This window comes from Saccostrea cucullata, unplaced genomic scaffold (genome assembly GCF_032062105.1).
Source record: "Saccostrea cucullata isolate Sc308-1 unplaced genomic scaffold, CSIRO_AGI_Scuc_v1 ctg3343, whole genome shotgun sequence".
NCBI classification, from domain to species: domain Eukaryota; kingdom Metazoa; phylum Mollusca; class Bivalvia; order Ostreida; family Ostreidae; genus Saccostrea; species Saccostrea cuccullata.
In genome coordinates this window covers 83,802-101,508 of record NW_026919252.1, presented here as the reverse complement: position 1 = coordinate 101,508, position 17,707 = coordinate 83,802, and the positions used below count along the sequence as shown (strand labels likewise).

The window sequence follows — 17,707 nt, the reverse complement described above, 5'->3', positions numbered from 1 at the left end:
GGACTTATATCTAGTTCTCTGAAAAATTCCGAACGTGGGATCAGGTGCCAGAATATATATAATATCACCATTTCCAAAAAGCTTCGAATCTCACCTCTTCACTGCACTAATTGCTGAAATTAAAAAAAAAAAGTTAAATTAATTTAACCAGGAAAAAATTTGAGAAATGCATAAAGCAAAAAAAAGTAGAATTGACCAAAAAAAAAAACTATGAGGAATATTAAATTTTAAAAGACATTATTTCAAAAGTATGTTTTTTAAAAAAAGAAAATGGTATAAATTCAGATGTTTTATGTTAGAAAAAAAGTCATTTTATCCTATTGGCAAAATATAGCTGAAGTGTTGCCGACTCGGCGTTAAGCAATAATTATATATCAATGAGCCAATGAACTTCACAAATTAATCCTTTAATATTTGTTCTTACTTTGATTCCTCTTCCACAGTATGAAATTGATTAAACTTCCGATGAAAACAATGACAACAGAGATTATAACTCCAATAATGATACTGGCTTTGTCACTGTTACATGTAGGAAGATTGGAGATTGGCTTTTCTGAAATGTATGTTTTTCATCAGAGTTTGAAATTTTAATTCCTTATAGACATCAATATATTCATTGGAATATTTTTCTCCTTTTATGCGTTATGTGAGCAAATGCAAAATAAGAACTGAACTGAACAACTGACAAACTAAAGCTAAAACACCTGAAAACAAGGTATTGTTCTTCATTTAAATGATAAAAATCTATAGATATGTATGGGTTAGAGTGAAATTTCCCTATAAGAAACATATAATCAGCATCATAATATTAGATAAATATATTTAATTTCAATTTTAGGAAAGGAACCAAAGGAACGAGAGCTCATCTAACCGATTTTGTTTTAATTTGGTCATTTTAAAATATTAAGTCAGTTACATTTCTTCACTTCAAATACACTTTTTGGACAATTGCAATGTTGATTTTCTGTTTTTAAGACTATGTTTAAGACATTTGTTAAGCAATTAAAAAAATATATATGCGTATAATTCTCCTACAATCCGACATATACCTTCATTACATAGAGCTCCATTGAGTCCTTCTATGCATCCATTATCACACACACCAGTAATGGGGTCACATGTTCTGTTTCCTCCACAGTAAGTCATACAACTCCTAGACAGTGAGTTCCAAAGAATCCAGGAGGGCATACTGTAAAATATTGTTTATGAATTTTGTAAAATAATTTTTTCTATAGTTGTTGTCCTTTGCTTTAGCCAAAGTCCAGACTCTATAATTTAAAATGAATAAACTTGTAACAAAAACAGATAGTACAGTTTCGTTTCCTTTTGTAGATATGAAAGATAGTGGCTTTGGCAATAGCAAAACAAAATAAAATATCTGCTTGCTGGCCATCTTCTATCATTAGTAACATTAGTAGTACATTATGATTTTTGTTAATTCGACTGAAATAATGCATATATGACATAACAATAGAGATAAAAAAAACTTTCAAATATCATGCGCATGAAAATATACATTTCTTGTACCTTTGTAAAAAATATCTTAAAATAACCTAATAAATTACCTATGTCACAGAGATTTCCACTGAATCCGGGAGAACAACCATTTAAACACGTTCCATTAATTTTGTCACACTGTAACCCATCAGAACAACGCCCACAGCTTTGATTGCAGTTATATCCAAACTTTCCATCGTCACATTCTTAAACAAAATATTAATTCATAGATGTGTTAAAATAAATTCTGTCTGTTCATCAGAAGAATTTTACAAAGTTAAAATAAATTAAATTTGTCTTCTTTCTCTGAATGGTACATTACCTAAATGTGATCGACACACTTAACAATAATCGTATTTGATATATACATTCGATAATTTTAGTTTTTCTAATTTTTGTATTTCAGAATTATTTTACAAATTTTGCAAAACCAGTTTTCATACATCTGTATATCTTTATTATTGAAAGCATCAAATTGACGTTCAAATATAACCATAACAAAAATCCTGTATTTGACAATGTCTTGAATATGAGGCCTTTTACCTTGCTTACAATCGAGATTTTTCCATCCATGATCACAACCTCCTAAACATTCACCATTAAACCTGTTGCAATGGCTTGACACATAACAATGACTACTGCAGTTCTGTAGGCAACTCTCTCCAAAACGTCCCAATTGACATTCTGTTTTTATTAAGCAATTCGTGTAAACATTTTCACATGAACATACACCTGTACATCTTTCATTGCCGAAATTATGAAGAATGAAGTGAAGACTTTTTTTTTTTTTTTACAATTTTGAGACGTTGGCGTGAAGAATTTAAACCAACTTGAAGTCTCTTTAAAATATTTTCATGTAAAAAATGTGCAATGATTTGTTTCTGATCATAAGAGACAATAAATCTCAAAAGAAATCCACAATTCAACACCACGACCTTCACTGTAAAAATTTCATCATCTATTTCTGATGTCAGTTGATCTTTATCAGTTCATTTAGTAGAAAAGATTTTTTAAAATAATTTCTTTAACATAAACCTTTAAGTTTTAGTTTAAGTTTAAGTTTACAATAAATCCCTTCAAAGAAATTTGAGTAAATAACGGTGCAAATGGTGAAACTAGATGACTTGATAATTTATTGATCTGAATATGTGACATAATTATTATGATTAAAAATATAATCACAAGACAGGAAATCTTTCATATTACAATATGCTCACGTGTCTGACATTTGTCCCCTTGTGCTCCCTCTTTACAACCATTGAGACACGTGCCATTAACATTGTCACATTCCCCTGAGTCACTACAATTTCCACACAAGGATAAACACTCCAGTCCATATGTTTCCTTTTCGCAGGCTGAAATGAGATTAAACTGGTTTACAAAACGTCTATTTACAAATGTAGTACCACATCTATATCATCGTATTTACATTTTGCACGCTGAAATGAGATTAAACTGATTTATAAAAAGTCTATTTACAAATGTAGTACCACTTCAATGTTTATTATTCCATTTTTGTACCTCGAAGTAATAAAAGAACTACTATGTTTGGTTCGTTATTTTTTTATTCAACCTACTGCAATGGTATTGTTTGATACAAATTTGTTTAAGCTTATTCCAAAAAAAAAATTGAAATTCAATCATTGTGTTGTTTTAAATATTATGAAATTATTTTCCTTGTTTTTTTTTTTTGGAGTATGAATGCAAAAAAAAATGTCATTTATGACTACAAGGTAAAAAAATACCAGCATTTATTTTCACAGCACAAACATGTAACTTCATACAAACTATGTAATTTTACATTTACACAATTGCCTTTCCTTCCCTTTTAAGTTAAAAGCCTCATTTATTAAAAAAAAATCTTTAAATTCAGAAAAAACGATTGGTAAATAAAGGTAAAATAATTGTTTATGCTTGTTAAAGTTTTTTTTTCTTGGTTACTATACTGATGCGTTTGTTTTATATGGAATGAATTATAATTCGGTCCTTTAATTGTTGTAGGACCTCGTCACCGAAAACTTCATAAATATTGTCAATGGAAAACTTGTGCATTTCTTTCATATGAATTTCTGAGTACTTTCGTGAATAATAAGTATGAATTTTTACACGTAGTTTTGTTGATGATTAATTTCATTTAAATAAAATTCCAACTTTTTATTTTAAAGAATCAATTGTTTAAGATATTTTAAGGGGCCGACTATAGTTTTATTGTGTGAGAACTACAATAGCAAAACTCTTCATTTTTATACCCTATGTAACTTACATTAATTTCAGTGTACATGCAAAGTTTGGGGAAAATCTACCGTCCAGGTATTTTTAAGGGACCGTCTCAAAATACAGCTACATTTCTATAGGGTTATATATGAAAATACCAATTTTTAGCACTTTAAAGCAAATAATACAAATACTACAATAGGCATTTTGTTCAAACTATAATATTTTATGAGTAATACTATATGATACAATATATGTAAGAAACACAAAATTCTAAATTGAAATTTTTTCAAGAGAGGGTTTTCATTTTAAAATGCAAAAGATTAATGTTCAAATTTTACTATTAATATACAGTACTACAAAATATGACGTAAACAATGGATTCACAAGAAAACAATAAAAATATTGGAGATATTCTAAATTTTGTATGTTTTAAATATCAAGAGCGTATGTTTATTACTTTTTCTGTAATAATATTTTTATTACCCCTTTCTTTCAGAGCTTCATATTACCATTACGTCAAAAATACACTGCATCGACGTCAACCTACCTATCTATTGCAAAATCGGTTTAATAATCAGTAAAATTAAATTGTAATTACATTTTTTTTAACCTATAATTTCTTAATTTTGTTTAATTTTAATAATTATGCGAAAACAGTTGCATTAAAACAATAAATACGCTTCGTTTTACTATGTTTGCAGATCCAATGCTCTCTCCCACTATGAACATGTGGTCATCAACTGCATTCACAGAGCCTATAAAAATGCTCCCGATATGAGTGCAATTTTACTATCCCTATACGTACTACAAAATATGCTAAACAAGAGATTCACAAGTAAAACGTGTTTTAATAACGTATATATATGAAATGTTTCATAAAAGGAATAAATACGTTTTTAATAATTTAAAAAAAAAAAAAAATTCAGAAAAATTAAAATAGCGGATTTATATCTTTTAAAATTCAATTTTGGTCAATGTATTTAATTGTATAATAAAACTTTTTAAAAATTATGAGAACAATTTCACAATTTTTATTTTTTCATATCATCAGATTTGTATCAAAAACGATAACAGAATTATTCACACTTGTGCCAAGTTATATTGAAATCACTCAAAAGAGAGAATTTATCTTTTGAAAGAATTTTTCAGCTATTAAATAAAAAAAACCGTAAATAAAAAAGTTAAAAAAATCATCTTAAAGCATTGTGTGCCAGTATATTGAATCATTATAAAAAACATACTCATTTTTCATCAATTGTTAAATTATTGACTTTTGTCAGAGGGTTTCAATAACGTTGATCGATTACTATCACAACTGCATCAAAACAAAAATTAAGAGAATGTGATGATGGCGCTGCTTGTATTCAAATAACTGTGTTTGAGAGGGAAATACTTTATAAATTGTTTGTAATTTATTAGAGAAAAGGATCATTGATCAGGTGTACTGATTTTAAAGCCGTATGTTTTTCATTACTGAAGACAAGAAGCCGCGTCCTTATGTTAGTCAGGATTTCCTCTGATATTCTTGAAAAAATGAAAGAATGCAAATATAAGTAATACACAACGATTATTCAGTGAACATGGCATTATGAATAGCAATAGCTCTGCTGTCATATTTTCAATGATGCGCTAGCGCGCATCATGGAATATGCCAGCAGAGCAATTGCTATTTATAACGCCAACGTTGTTTATTTCTTAAATGATGCGCGAAATATTGCGTAATGGAAGCTATAGTCGGTCCGCTTAAACACTATTTTTTTCGGTTTGAATGGTAGCTGAACGAGGTAAGAAAATATCTTCGTTTCCAAAACATTGAAGATATTTTTTTAAAAATTAATTCTTATATATCATCAAAACCAAAATGTTAATATGAAACTTAAAACAATGAAACTAAACATAAAATGTAAAAACCCTAATTACAGATAGGAAAGTTGTAATACCTTGACTACATCTAGGACCTTTATATCCCGGTACACAGCCTAGGCATTCTCCTGTAGTGATGGAACATCTCTGTTCCTGACAATTTTCTGGACATGGTAGGTCACAATTCTCCCCATAATATCTTTGGACAGGGCATCCTTATATAGGCAATGCATATCATGTGGAAATCGAAAATTTATGGTTCCCAGAGGGAGGAAGTTTCCTGCCGAGGGGAACCATAAATATGCTATTTCTCGAGTTCACATTCTATAATTGTTTTACTATACCGAAATAATCATAGGCGATTTAATTGTTTTAACCAGATATTCCTACATAAAAAAACACTGTTGAGGCATAATTACAAATGCATGAGGTTTAACAGATTGTATGATAAGCAATGCATCGTGTCCTAAAACAATTAAACTATTTTTCAAAAGAATTTTTATTGACATTCCGAAGAATTATGGTTGTCTTCATTTTGCTAGAATTCAAGTATGATTTTGACATAGCATGTCGAAATGTTTTGAGGTCATAGTTACATTGCTTTTAACATGACGTCACAGATTCGAGATTCTTTAAACGTTCCGCACACTGAACACTTTGATTGGTTAAAATTACTAATAAATATTCATAAGGGAATAGTCCCAGGGAGTAGCTCTGATTTTCCAGGGAGTTCTCTTCAGATGAGGGAAATAGTCTCTTCTCGGGGAAAAAGACAGTTTTATGGTATTTATTTTATATAAAGTAATAGAAGTAGAGGTATGATAAATAATAATATGATATACACAGATACATGTACCGGTGAATATTATTCTGTTTTCCCTAAAAAATAAATGATTGCAGATATAAATATCTGAGCAAACTTATTATTCTTTACTTTACTTACCGTAAACCTCCACCTCGCATAATTCATTATAGACATACTGAGAATAAAAACTAGGATACGTCACATCCTGTCTACGTTCATTGTAGAATATGACGTAACGTCCATGTACAGGGCAACTAATAGTCTGATTCTCAGTCGGTGTTCTGTCTACTTGTTGTATTTCATGGAAACAAAGATAGCCATCCTCTCTTTGGGTAGTGTTTGAAACGTACACAAAATATCCAGCAAAGCGATGATAGTAAGGCCCAGGACCTGAGATGAATATAAATGTAATAAACTGTTTGAATCGCAAGGAGACAAAAATAACAACTGTTTCGGACTTATTCTAAATTTATTAGAAAAAGCAAGGAAATCTAGTGGTGTAAGGCGATTGAGCTATAAAGCACGAACACAACACGAATTTATGTTGTCTATATGAAGTAATGGTTACGTTATTTGTATTCTTATTCATAATCTAACTACTACTATCCTTTTAAAAGAATATTAAAAAACATAAAGACTTGTCGGATTGTGTTTTTGATTCTTGGCATAGCTTTTTTTACCACATGTACCGGGTACTCTATATTCATACAAAAGTGTTGCTCAACACACTTTCGTTTTCTTATGTTCTTTTTTTCCCCTTTTCTGACTAATTTTTATCAAACATTGTGATAAGAATTTAAGAATTTTTCGATAATCATTTCGTGCTTTTTGTAAGTACAATTTAAACGATTCAGGTTTGTCCAAACTGCACGTACGTCAAACTCAAAAGAAGAATAAAGATAATATCCTGTCCACACTAGGTATGTAAAGGGCGCTGGTAAATGAACAATGTATATTTTTTTTAAAGGTTTACAAACAGTTCATATAAATTGGTTTTAATCATGATATCTTTCCAATGATCAACTTTTCATACTGTGGATGAGTTGTCTCTTTACGCGATACATAGGATTTTTCACATTACGTTATATCGCCTTTCTTGGGAAATTCAAAAGACATACAAACAAGACTTGTTTCTTTTATACATGCATATAAATAACCTAAGAAAATTCTGCAAGTATTCACACTTGGGTATAATATGATGAAAGCTAGACATATCTTTAAAATCTATATGAAGTTATATACTATTGTTCACATACTTTGAAGGTTATCCGTCCTGTAGAAGATGTTGATATGGCTTATGCTGACCACACTGTCTAGGTCCACTCTCCACTCTGCTGTGAATTGGTTACCGCCCGCTATTGAGCACTGGTTTCCATCAGCTGAACGATTAGTATATAATCCATCCACAGCTTTGGCTGCTCCCCACAATATAGGCTTACTAGGCCAAGTAGTCCTTTGCCATGCCGGTTTATTAAGAGCTAAATTTTCTTAAGGAGAGAGGAAACATTTGGAGTAAACGTTTGAACAAGTTCAAATTAAGCTGCTTCACGTCTTGTTTTTATTGTAAATATAAATGAAGATGAAGGAAAAACATCTGGATTTAAAAAAACTTAATGCATGGCAAATAGGTAATGAGAGAGAGAGAGAGAGAGAGAGAGAATTGAATTTTAAGTAATTTTACTTACTGAACGCCGAAGAATATGTGGTTATCAGGAAAATCCAAATGGTGATCAGATAAATCATTCTGCCTTGAAAATCAATTTTGTTTAAATACATAAGATAAATTGATAACAGGGTATGAATTTTTAATTACATGTATATCATATCATTTCGATTTAAATTTTGTTGTTCATCTTTGGCTAAAACGACAATAAAACTAATACCTTGTAGAACCTAATGTCCGATCCTTTGTTAACATGACACCTTTCTTTATCAATCATGGTATTCTAAAAACGTAAAGATTTGCCTTCTTTAATTATTTTTAAAGGTTTCTTTTTCATATGTAAGAGATGATGATACATGTACATATGTGGTAGATTCCTAAATTTTCTTTTTTAAACTTTCTATTTTGGGATTAAAATGAAATGTTCTTTTGATGAAACATAAAGAGGCAAGGAACAGTATTCAAGCTCAAAAGTCCATTTAACAATAAGAATTTGGAGCAGAGCAAAAACCGATCTCTGAAACATCAGAGGTTTGGATCACATACCTTGGAGGAGTGAGCATCCCCTACCGACCGGTTACACCCGCCATGTGTTCCTTGTCATGATCGAGAAACAGCGGAAAATTTGGCGACAATTCAATTGTAAATAATGGCTCAACAATTTGTATGAAAAAATGTCAGGCAGCATATGACTTAAATGATAAATTCTGTTTGCTGACAAGTTCATTGTATCAGTATATTCAATTTTACTTTTGGAAAGAAATAAGTAATAAAAAATAAGTTATAAGGATAGAAGACTTTTTCCTTCACCAAAACATTCCCTGCAAAATATCCATCAAGTCATAAAAGATAAATATTGTGTTGTATATCCTGACAAAAAAATCACTTTTTTCTTCTTTTATTTATTTCTAAACTAATGTGACTACATAATTAAATTACATTAAGTCACAAATCTCTTTCTTTTCAGGCCAATTTCCAATGTGAATGTTAAAAACACTTTTTGAAAATATTTTCAAATAATATTCGACTATGATATATGGTACATATTTTTGGCAACCATAAAGAAGTCAAACATATTTATGTATTATAGAAATAGAAAGAGGGTGTACAAGGCGTGGACAATACCCCGCTCTGAGACAAAATGTTTCTCAATTTTCAAAATTCACAGAATTTTTTTTTTCTAAAATCATGTTCTAAGTAATGCAATCTTAAAATTCTTTTTGATTATTTTATTTTACTGAACGACTTATCATTTGATAACCTTTTCTTTAAAGTTGACAGTTAAGCATATTAAGTGGAAAATGGGTTTTTATTAGAGCTATAAAAAGGAATTTTCAACACGAATGGGTCGTTCTCAATTCTTCCTTAATGCTTAAATGACGGAAACGTAAATCTGAAATCTATTTCATTTGTCCAAAAAATGGAATCTGAACGCATTCTATATGAAAATCAAACATTTCTGGAAAAAATGTACGCTTCAACAAATCCGTACATTTAAATCACACTGACAGACGTTTTTCTGAAAATTTATTCAAAATCCGATTCGTTTGTCACGTCATAAAACAAAGATTTTCAATAATCTACTTTGAAAATATAATAATTTTTGTTAATTTAGATTTCTAAAACAATATATACAATTTAGCATATTTCAAGAAATTTTCAAAATATGACTTTCCGGGGGGGGGGGGGGTGCAAAATATGCAATATACCGCATAAGGTTCTTATTTCTTTGAAAAGTGTACATGAAATGTTGAGACTGTTTATTTTCTACATAATTTTCCTACAAATTTAAATACGATGTTTATTTATTTATTTTTACAATTTTGCTAAAAATAAATCATTTTCCTTATTCAGATATAAATTTAAACAAGTGATACGCCGATAACATAAGATTTAGTTGCTTGCTTTATACCCTGAATCAACTTTTTACATATTTACACAAGTAGACTATGTTTGCTAAAAATTTCTGTGAAATTCTTTCAAAATGCTACTCCTCCTACAGTTTTAATCTTATTTCAATATAACTTGCACACAAGTTAAGATACATAATTCTTTTTATCGGTTTTTGATTTCGATAGTGTTGCCGTGGTTACTAAAAATAGATTGATCACAGCATTATTCAGATATAAATTTAACCTCACGAAATAAAATACAAGTGATAATGTTTATATATGTATATTTTTTAATAATGGCATAGCCGATAAGGAAATTTTAAAAAGCTTTCATTCCCTTTCACCACTAAATAAATCATATATAGATAAACGGGACAACTTACCTTGATAGAATTCAAGTTTTATGTTTTGACTGTTATGTTATTCCGGAAGTAAATTTCCAGTATCCACATAAACAATAAAGTTTTAGAGTTAAATGTAATTTTTGTTTGTCTAATCAAAATGCAAAATGTCACATATAAGAGTGTGGAATATTCTTATCCAACATTTAAATATTTTTTCCATATAATAATACAATTATAGTTACACGCAAATATCCATGTGCATAATCTTGGTACGAATGCACTTTAAAAAATCGGGTAAAACATTCCTTGTTCATGCATAGCGAATATTATCTCTGGTTTAAACTGGGACACCTGTTTTAATTTAAATAGGAAATGACATTGCGTGTTCATTGCGATAGGCTTATTATGCATGGAGGGGTAAATTTTCTGACTAAAAACATCATGCACATTATGTTTATGAATATTATGTAAGCATATCATTGATGTGTGTTTAATTATTGTGCAAATCTGACATCAACTTTCTGTTTATCCGTGCGTCTGTTCTTTCTAAAGTTCTGTGTTAGTTTTCTAAGCATGTACTTAATACAGTTGCTTCAAAAATTGAACACAATCTGTCTTTGCGCATGTTGAATCATAGGAATCATTTTTGAATCCCATATCAAGACAACCTTCACTTAAACCTTGCGTCTTTCTGTACCAAATTTCCGTTACAGTTGTCTCAGCGACTAAATATTGCAGATGCCAAAAATTATTGCACATTCTCTCTGTTGGCATGCCAAATGGTGGTGTTAAACTTAGCTTTAGTCGTGGAAATTTGTCAAATACAACAGAATCTTAGTAATTTTTATCAAATTTTATTATTAATTAAAAAAAATGAAAGGATATGTGACATTTCAACACGTCTCAAATTTAACCACCTTTAACCAAAACCAAAATTTGCATGTCAATTTCTAATAAACATAAAAAGTGACTACCAAATTATGAATTTGGTTAAAGATGAAGGATACTAATTTAAAAAAAAATAAAAAAAAAATATTTTGTTGCATATTTTAATAACGAGATTGTATGAACTGTCCATTGTTATTTCATCAATGTTGTATATTATTTTGTGTTTATATCTTTTACTCATACTTTATAAATACAAAATTGAAGAAAATGATATACACACTGTAATTATCAAATATTTCTGGCTCATCACAGGCTGAGGTAGAAAACAATATTAAGAATGAAGTAAATTATAGTAATTGTGGACAACGTTAAGGTTGCCATTAAGCTTGTATATAAACATTCGAACATTATCATTATGGTCGAGGGTCTTATAGTCGTACGGGCCCAGTAGTCTTGCACCATTTTTTTGTTGTCAAAAGTTGGTCACGTGCTATAGTATTACGTCATAAACAACTGATTTTCAAAGAAGAGAGAAGAAAGTGCCAACTCTAAAACAAAAACTTAAATATGCGGAAGAAATATTTATTAATAAATCAAATAAATGCAAACCTCATTTCTAAAATGGATTTCTGACGTCCATTTTTTAGCAATTTTTTCTTTAACTGATCCATTTTTTATTTCTAAATCACGTTGAAAAATAAACATCAAAATCATGAACTAGAATGATTATAGTTATATAAAATCACATTTTAAAGTGATTTTATCGTAGGCCGGAAAATGGCCTTATAGAGAATCAACCTTTTATCAAATTTTATCATTAATTTAAAAAAATGAAAGGATATGTGACATTTCAACACGTTTCAAATTTCTAATTTAAAAAAAAATTAGGAAAAAAATATTTTGTTGCATATTTTGATAACGAGATGGTATGAACAATAAAAGCCGCCATTTTGCTAATAATCTTTTATAAGTTTCTAAATATAGACTCTACCTGCACGCAAGCGCCATCTATGGACACGGCGAGCACATGGCTAATTAGTACAATCATACGTGATGGTCACTGGGTATTTCATTTTTTTTCCTTTTGTCAAGAATTCTAAAAGATGACTTAATGAAAATGCTATAGTCCTTATACTGAAATTTGTAATTATTACGTAGGAATACTTGTTAATAAAGAGTGAAGAAAAATTCTAAAATTGATTGAATTGATCCTTGAGAAATAACATAAAAGTCACATAAAATTTGTTTTTATTTTGTTTTCATTTTTCTTGACCCAATATTTGCTGCTACATTCGAGCGCACGACTACTGGTCCAAAACAAATATGGCCGACGGAAATCTCACTTGTTTTGTGCCCCGATATTAAATTTAATAAAGCGCTTAGAAATATTTTTAATAACAAGAAAATTAGACAATTGCACGGTAAGTTAAAATATCAGATGAAATAACCGTAATTTTCATTTATTTGTACTTAGCACTGATACTCTCTTAAGACTTAAGAGCACGACTACTGGGCACTCGAGGGAACTATAACTTCCTTCCTCTATAACGTGTTGTGATGGGAGTCTGTTGAGATGAAAAAAAGTCAAATATTTAAATAAATTTGAAACATAATACAGATGAAGAAATATGCAATTTTGATAATTTTGGGTACATGTTGAAAGCTTTCATATCAATGTTGAGAACAATCTTGTACGTAAACACATGAACGTAAGTAACGTTATAATGTTAATGTATAGCCCCTTCTCTACAACATGTTCTGCGATTGGATTCTGATTGTGGTTGAGATATGTGAAGATAAAATGCAGCATAACAAAACTGATAGTTTATGACACATGTTCACTCAATAAGAAACAAAAATATGTGTAGACATAAAACAATAAGAAATGTCTATGTAAGCAAAGCTACAAATAATTATAAGTTTTTCATAAAAATGTAAACATCATCAACGCAACCATTTACATTTTTTTCTCTGCTTTTGCATATTTATGGATTTCTTCATACGTGTTTGGGTGGTCAAGTTGACTTAGTTCTGCATAAGGAGAAATATTCCTGTCAGAGTAAAAAACGTAATCAGAAATCAATCCTGGAGAAGGTCTTTAATAAAGTGAAAAAATTTAATACATTAGTAAATAAGTTCATACATACATATCTTGCCCACTTTGTTTTGCTGAAAATTATAAGCTTATGAATTACTACCTTCCCGATAAAGTTATACTTTTTTTTTGTAATTGGATTGACATTTCATTTGTTAACAACATCTTTACATACTTATGACAGTATTTACCCAAGGATGAATATAAAGTTGTTTTTTTTTAATTATAAAGATGTTTTTTTTTAAATTATAACATTAGCGTTTAAAACGATGATTTCAAATACCGTGGTATTAGTTGGATATAGACTCGAATTGAACACCATTGAATTTCATCGTTTACTTAGTTCAAATTACAGAGTTCGTATGACAAAAAAATTTCCCTTACATTTGTATATTTATATTACCTCGTATATCAACAGCTGGGAATTCGTTGTAATAGTCTTTGTCTTTTGGGGTGTCTACAACTGTCCCATTCTCTGTAAAAGGTTAAATACATAACAGAGGATTATTTTTTAAAAGATGTCATATCAAAGCAATATTTAAAGGTTTCGGTAAAACACGGTCTTTCTATTTATGTATTTTTAACGTAACATATGCGATAAAAAGTATTACTTTTTACTTTAAAGAGAGCAACAAATGACATTTTCATTTATTTGAAATGTGAAGTTTAAATAAACTTTTTTTCTGGGGTGTTAAAAACACATAAACGACCGAAAAAAGAATTTACATTTACTTACGCTGCATTTTCCTCCAGATAAAAAAGTTTAGGACACTGATCATCAAAATAATTAAAATACAGACAACCACACTTGTAATGGTTATTATGTAGTCATTTTTACATGTTTCGGAAGACTGTGCCTGCCAAAATTGGACAAAAGAAGACTACAATTTATATGTAGAACATTTGCGACATAATGATGTATTTAAAGTTAATCATAAAATGAAATTGGTTTCAACTTTAGAAAAAACCTTTTAAATAGACTAAAGGCATATTATTTCATCACCTATTTTCAAACATTCTTTTTATGTTGCTATATCCTTCATATGATTTATTAATTATATTACCTGCGCGTATGATAGACAGCGTCCAGATTCGTGATGACAAGTCTGGCTGACACACTCTGTACTACAGGTCTCTTTGCAATTGACTCCCCAGTACGATCGTCCACAAACTACAAAAAATTAAAAGGTTAAAGAACTTTCAGGTCACCCGGTGAATCAATCTCACTGTCACCCGGTAAATCAAACTGAAAAAAAAAACATAACTAGGTGTTTCCTGACAGCACAGGACACAAAAATGATATACAAAGCATGAGAAGATGAAATGAAAAAGAAACGACAGACAAACAAACAAAACAAAATATTACATATGATTATTTTATACCATTTGTACAAAGAAGCCCGTGGTATCCTACTGAACACCCTCCTGGACATGTACCGTTGATTTGGTCACACGTGGTATTGTTCATACAGTGTCCACAGCTTTCATTGCAGTTATAACCATACTTTGCATCCTCACACGCTAATCAATGAATAAAACAATTTTTCTTTCTTTCTACCAAAAACTTTTTCTAGTGCAAACACAATATTAAAAAATAGTTTAAACTTAATTCGAATCGTTTAAAGCATTTTTATTGTAGATAACTAGAGTGTACTACCTTTTGCAAAGGCAAAGATTTTGACAAAAGTTTGAATATCTACTTGTAGTTTGAGAGATTATAAACAAATAATTAAAGAGAAACAAAATTCAGAATATGTAAACGAAATAAGATAAGTTACTGTGGTCTTTGCTTTGTGTGCATGCTATTGTTATAGATTAACATATCACTAACCAAGTTACACACAGATTCTCCCAATCCTCATCCCAACAAAAAAAAACATACCAATGTTGCAGAGGGATCCCTTGTATCCTTTAGAACATCCTTGTAAGCAAGAACCGTTGATATGATGACACTGTTCATTGTTTAGACAATGGCCACATACTTGATTACAATTAACACCATACATTCCACTGTCACATGCTGAATATAAATAAAAAAAGAAATCTTAAATATGAACTCATGCAACAGAATCGGTTTTAAACTTCACTCGGTACATGCCAAATCAATCGCTCAATTCCAGCGTGAAAGAGTATTGCAAAAACCTTTTAAAAAGGAAAAATAAAAGAATACACATTATTTTTACCTTATATACTTTACATTATCTCAATTACAATGCCAATTATAAGAAATATACCCCTTTGACTAATAAAAATATGATTTCATGAAAAAGTTTGCATACCTATATGGCTCATTCAAAAACTGATGTTCATAAACATTTTTTTTTAAATTCTCAATTACACCTTATCATTGACATTGGAATTGAAAACACGATACCTTTGTCACATAGCAATCCCTTGAAGCCTACAGAACACCCTCCATAACATAAACCGTTGACGTGGTTGCACTGAATATCGTTAATGCAATGTCCACAGCTGTGATTACAGTTGTTTCCATACATACCTCCATCACACGCTATTTTTTTTAAGAAAGTTCCCTTACAATTAGTGTTTTAATTTGAAAATAACAATTCTACATTTAGAAGTAAATATGTGAATATGCCAAATATATATTTACTGTGTTTGCGGAAGAAGCAATGATGGTAATACTTAACCAGAATTACAGAGGATCCCCTGGTATCCTTTAGAGCATCCCTTTAAACAAGTACCGTTGATATGATGACATTGTTCATAATTCAGACAGTGACCACAGACCTGAGTACAGTTAACACCATACATTCCACCATCACATTCTAGATATTTTAAAGGTTTTATTTAGCTATTATCATATAACATACAGAGATAACGTACAGTATTTTAGATCAAAAGTCCATAAAACAATTTAAAACAGGAGAAGAGCAAACACATCAGAGGTCAAGTGCCATATCATTTTCTCTGTTTTATTTAATATGTTAATGTTTCTATTCTTTTATCAAATAGTTTTCTTCTATAATTTTTGCAAAACTTAATAAATATGTAAGGTATATCATTATGTAAAAATTATTTAAAAAGAGATTAATTACATGTAGAAATTACCTGTCTTGCAGAGGGGTTCCTTGTATCCAGGAGAACATCCCTGTAAACAAGTACCGTTGATATGATGACAATGTTCATTGTTTAGACAATGACCACAGGACAGAGTACAGTTATCTCCATACATTCCTCCCTTACATTCTGTAGAAAAGACAATCTAAGACTGTGGAGTATACAAGTGGTCAAAAACTGTGTAAACAAGAACCGTGGATATGATGACATTGTTCATTGTTAAAGCAATGTCCACAGGACTGAGTGCACCAAACACCATAAATTCTACTGTCACATTCTAACCCTAACAAAAAAGAACTACAGTTAACTATAGTTCACTATAATAAATCAGGTGCTTGTTTATAGTTAGCTATAATAAACTGTATTTTTTTAGTGTAGAGTCGGTGACATGCTTGTTGAATAATTGATTTATACATAGACCGACCTTTTTTCTTGATCTTTATTTAGGACATGGAAAAAAAAATTAGAAGTAAGCAGCAAAGACATGACGAAACTTATTCTTTCTCAGCGGGTCCGCACTACACAGAAATTATACTTTTGATATTTTAATGCCTTGTTTTGTAGATTAGACTTTTTAAGACAACGATCGAAATCGATTTCGATGTAAAGAACGCCTAATGACAAAGTGGTACAAACACCCACACTAACACTAACATTTTCGTACAAGCATGTTTCTATACAGTATGTACCCTCTTCATCTCTTATGACAGGGGATCAAAAATCTCCTTTAACGGTCAGAAATTAGAGTATTTTTATGTAAATTGCAGAATATCTATGCTACCGGTACATTAAATCTTAAATGGAAAAAAATGCTCTACCATTACTGCAATGTAGTCCTTGATATCCTGGTAAACATCCGTTGACACAGTCACCAGTCACGGCATCACACGTCTGTCCCTGACAATTTACTGGACAGGTCCGATTACAATACTCTCCATAATAATCAAGACCAGGGCAACCTATATTACACAAGTAATCTTCTGATTTACATTCATTATCATTTATAGTTTTTTACTTTAAAAGACATGCAGTACTCTCAAATGTGAGTCCAAGACTCCAAAAATGAAAAACAGTAAATGTATGTAATCTGTAAGTTTGTGTGTACATGTAGCATTACAGTTCGGAAATCAATGAAGCGACTGAATTTTTTTTCTAATATTCTAGCTCTTTTTTGATTATGTTGGCTCACCACTTTCGATTACCCTTTTGGAATATCTAAGTTTGAAAGACTTTAGATTAGAAAATCTTTTAATCAAGAAATGTTTCAGAGAACTCTGTCTTAAAAATGGAAAATCAACCATTTTTGAGATTGCATTTTAATGTTGGTCGATTGTTAGAAGGCATACTTAGAAAATCATAGTC

General features: G+C 30.2%; 1 protein-coding gene across 8 annotated transcripts in view; it reads right to left on the bottom strand.

Annotated features, from left to right (window-relative positions):
- Positions 1-424: 424 nt before the first annotated feature.
- Positions 425-17,707, bottom strand: part of LOC134283128 (cell death abnormality protein 1-like) — a 93,949-nt gene continuing 76,666 nt past the window's right edge. For 5 of the 8 annotated variants that reach the window (XM_062765596.1, XM_062765610.1, XM_062765621.1 and 2 more), the window contains 7 exons: positions 6,521-6,772; positions 5,655-5,792; positions 2,715-2,852; positions 2,041-2,181; positions 1,566-1,703; positions 1,050-1,189; positions 425-553 (listed from right to left, as the gene is read on the bottom strand). In XM_062765596.1, the coding sequence (XP_062621580.1) occupies positions 1,143-1,189; positions 1,566-1,703; positions 2,041-2,181; positions 2,715-2,852; positions 5,655-5,792; positions 6,521-6,772 (854 nt within the window). In that variant the 3' untranslated portion in view covers positions 425-553; positions 1,050-1,142. Of the gene's footprint in view, positions 554-1,049; positions 1,190-1,565; positions 1,704-2,040; positions 2,182-2,714; positions 2,853-5,654; positions 5,793-6,520; positions 6,773-7,638; positions 7,870-8,067; positions 8,211-8,265; positions 8,331-16,301; positions 16,475-17,163; positions 17,305-17,707 lie in introns of those variants that run through there. The other 3 variants (XM_062765614.1, XM_062765587.1, XM_062765634.1) reach the window with 3 other exon arrangements.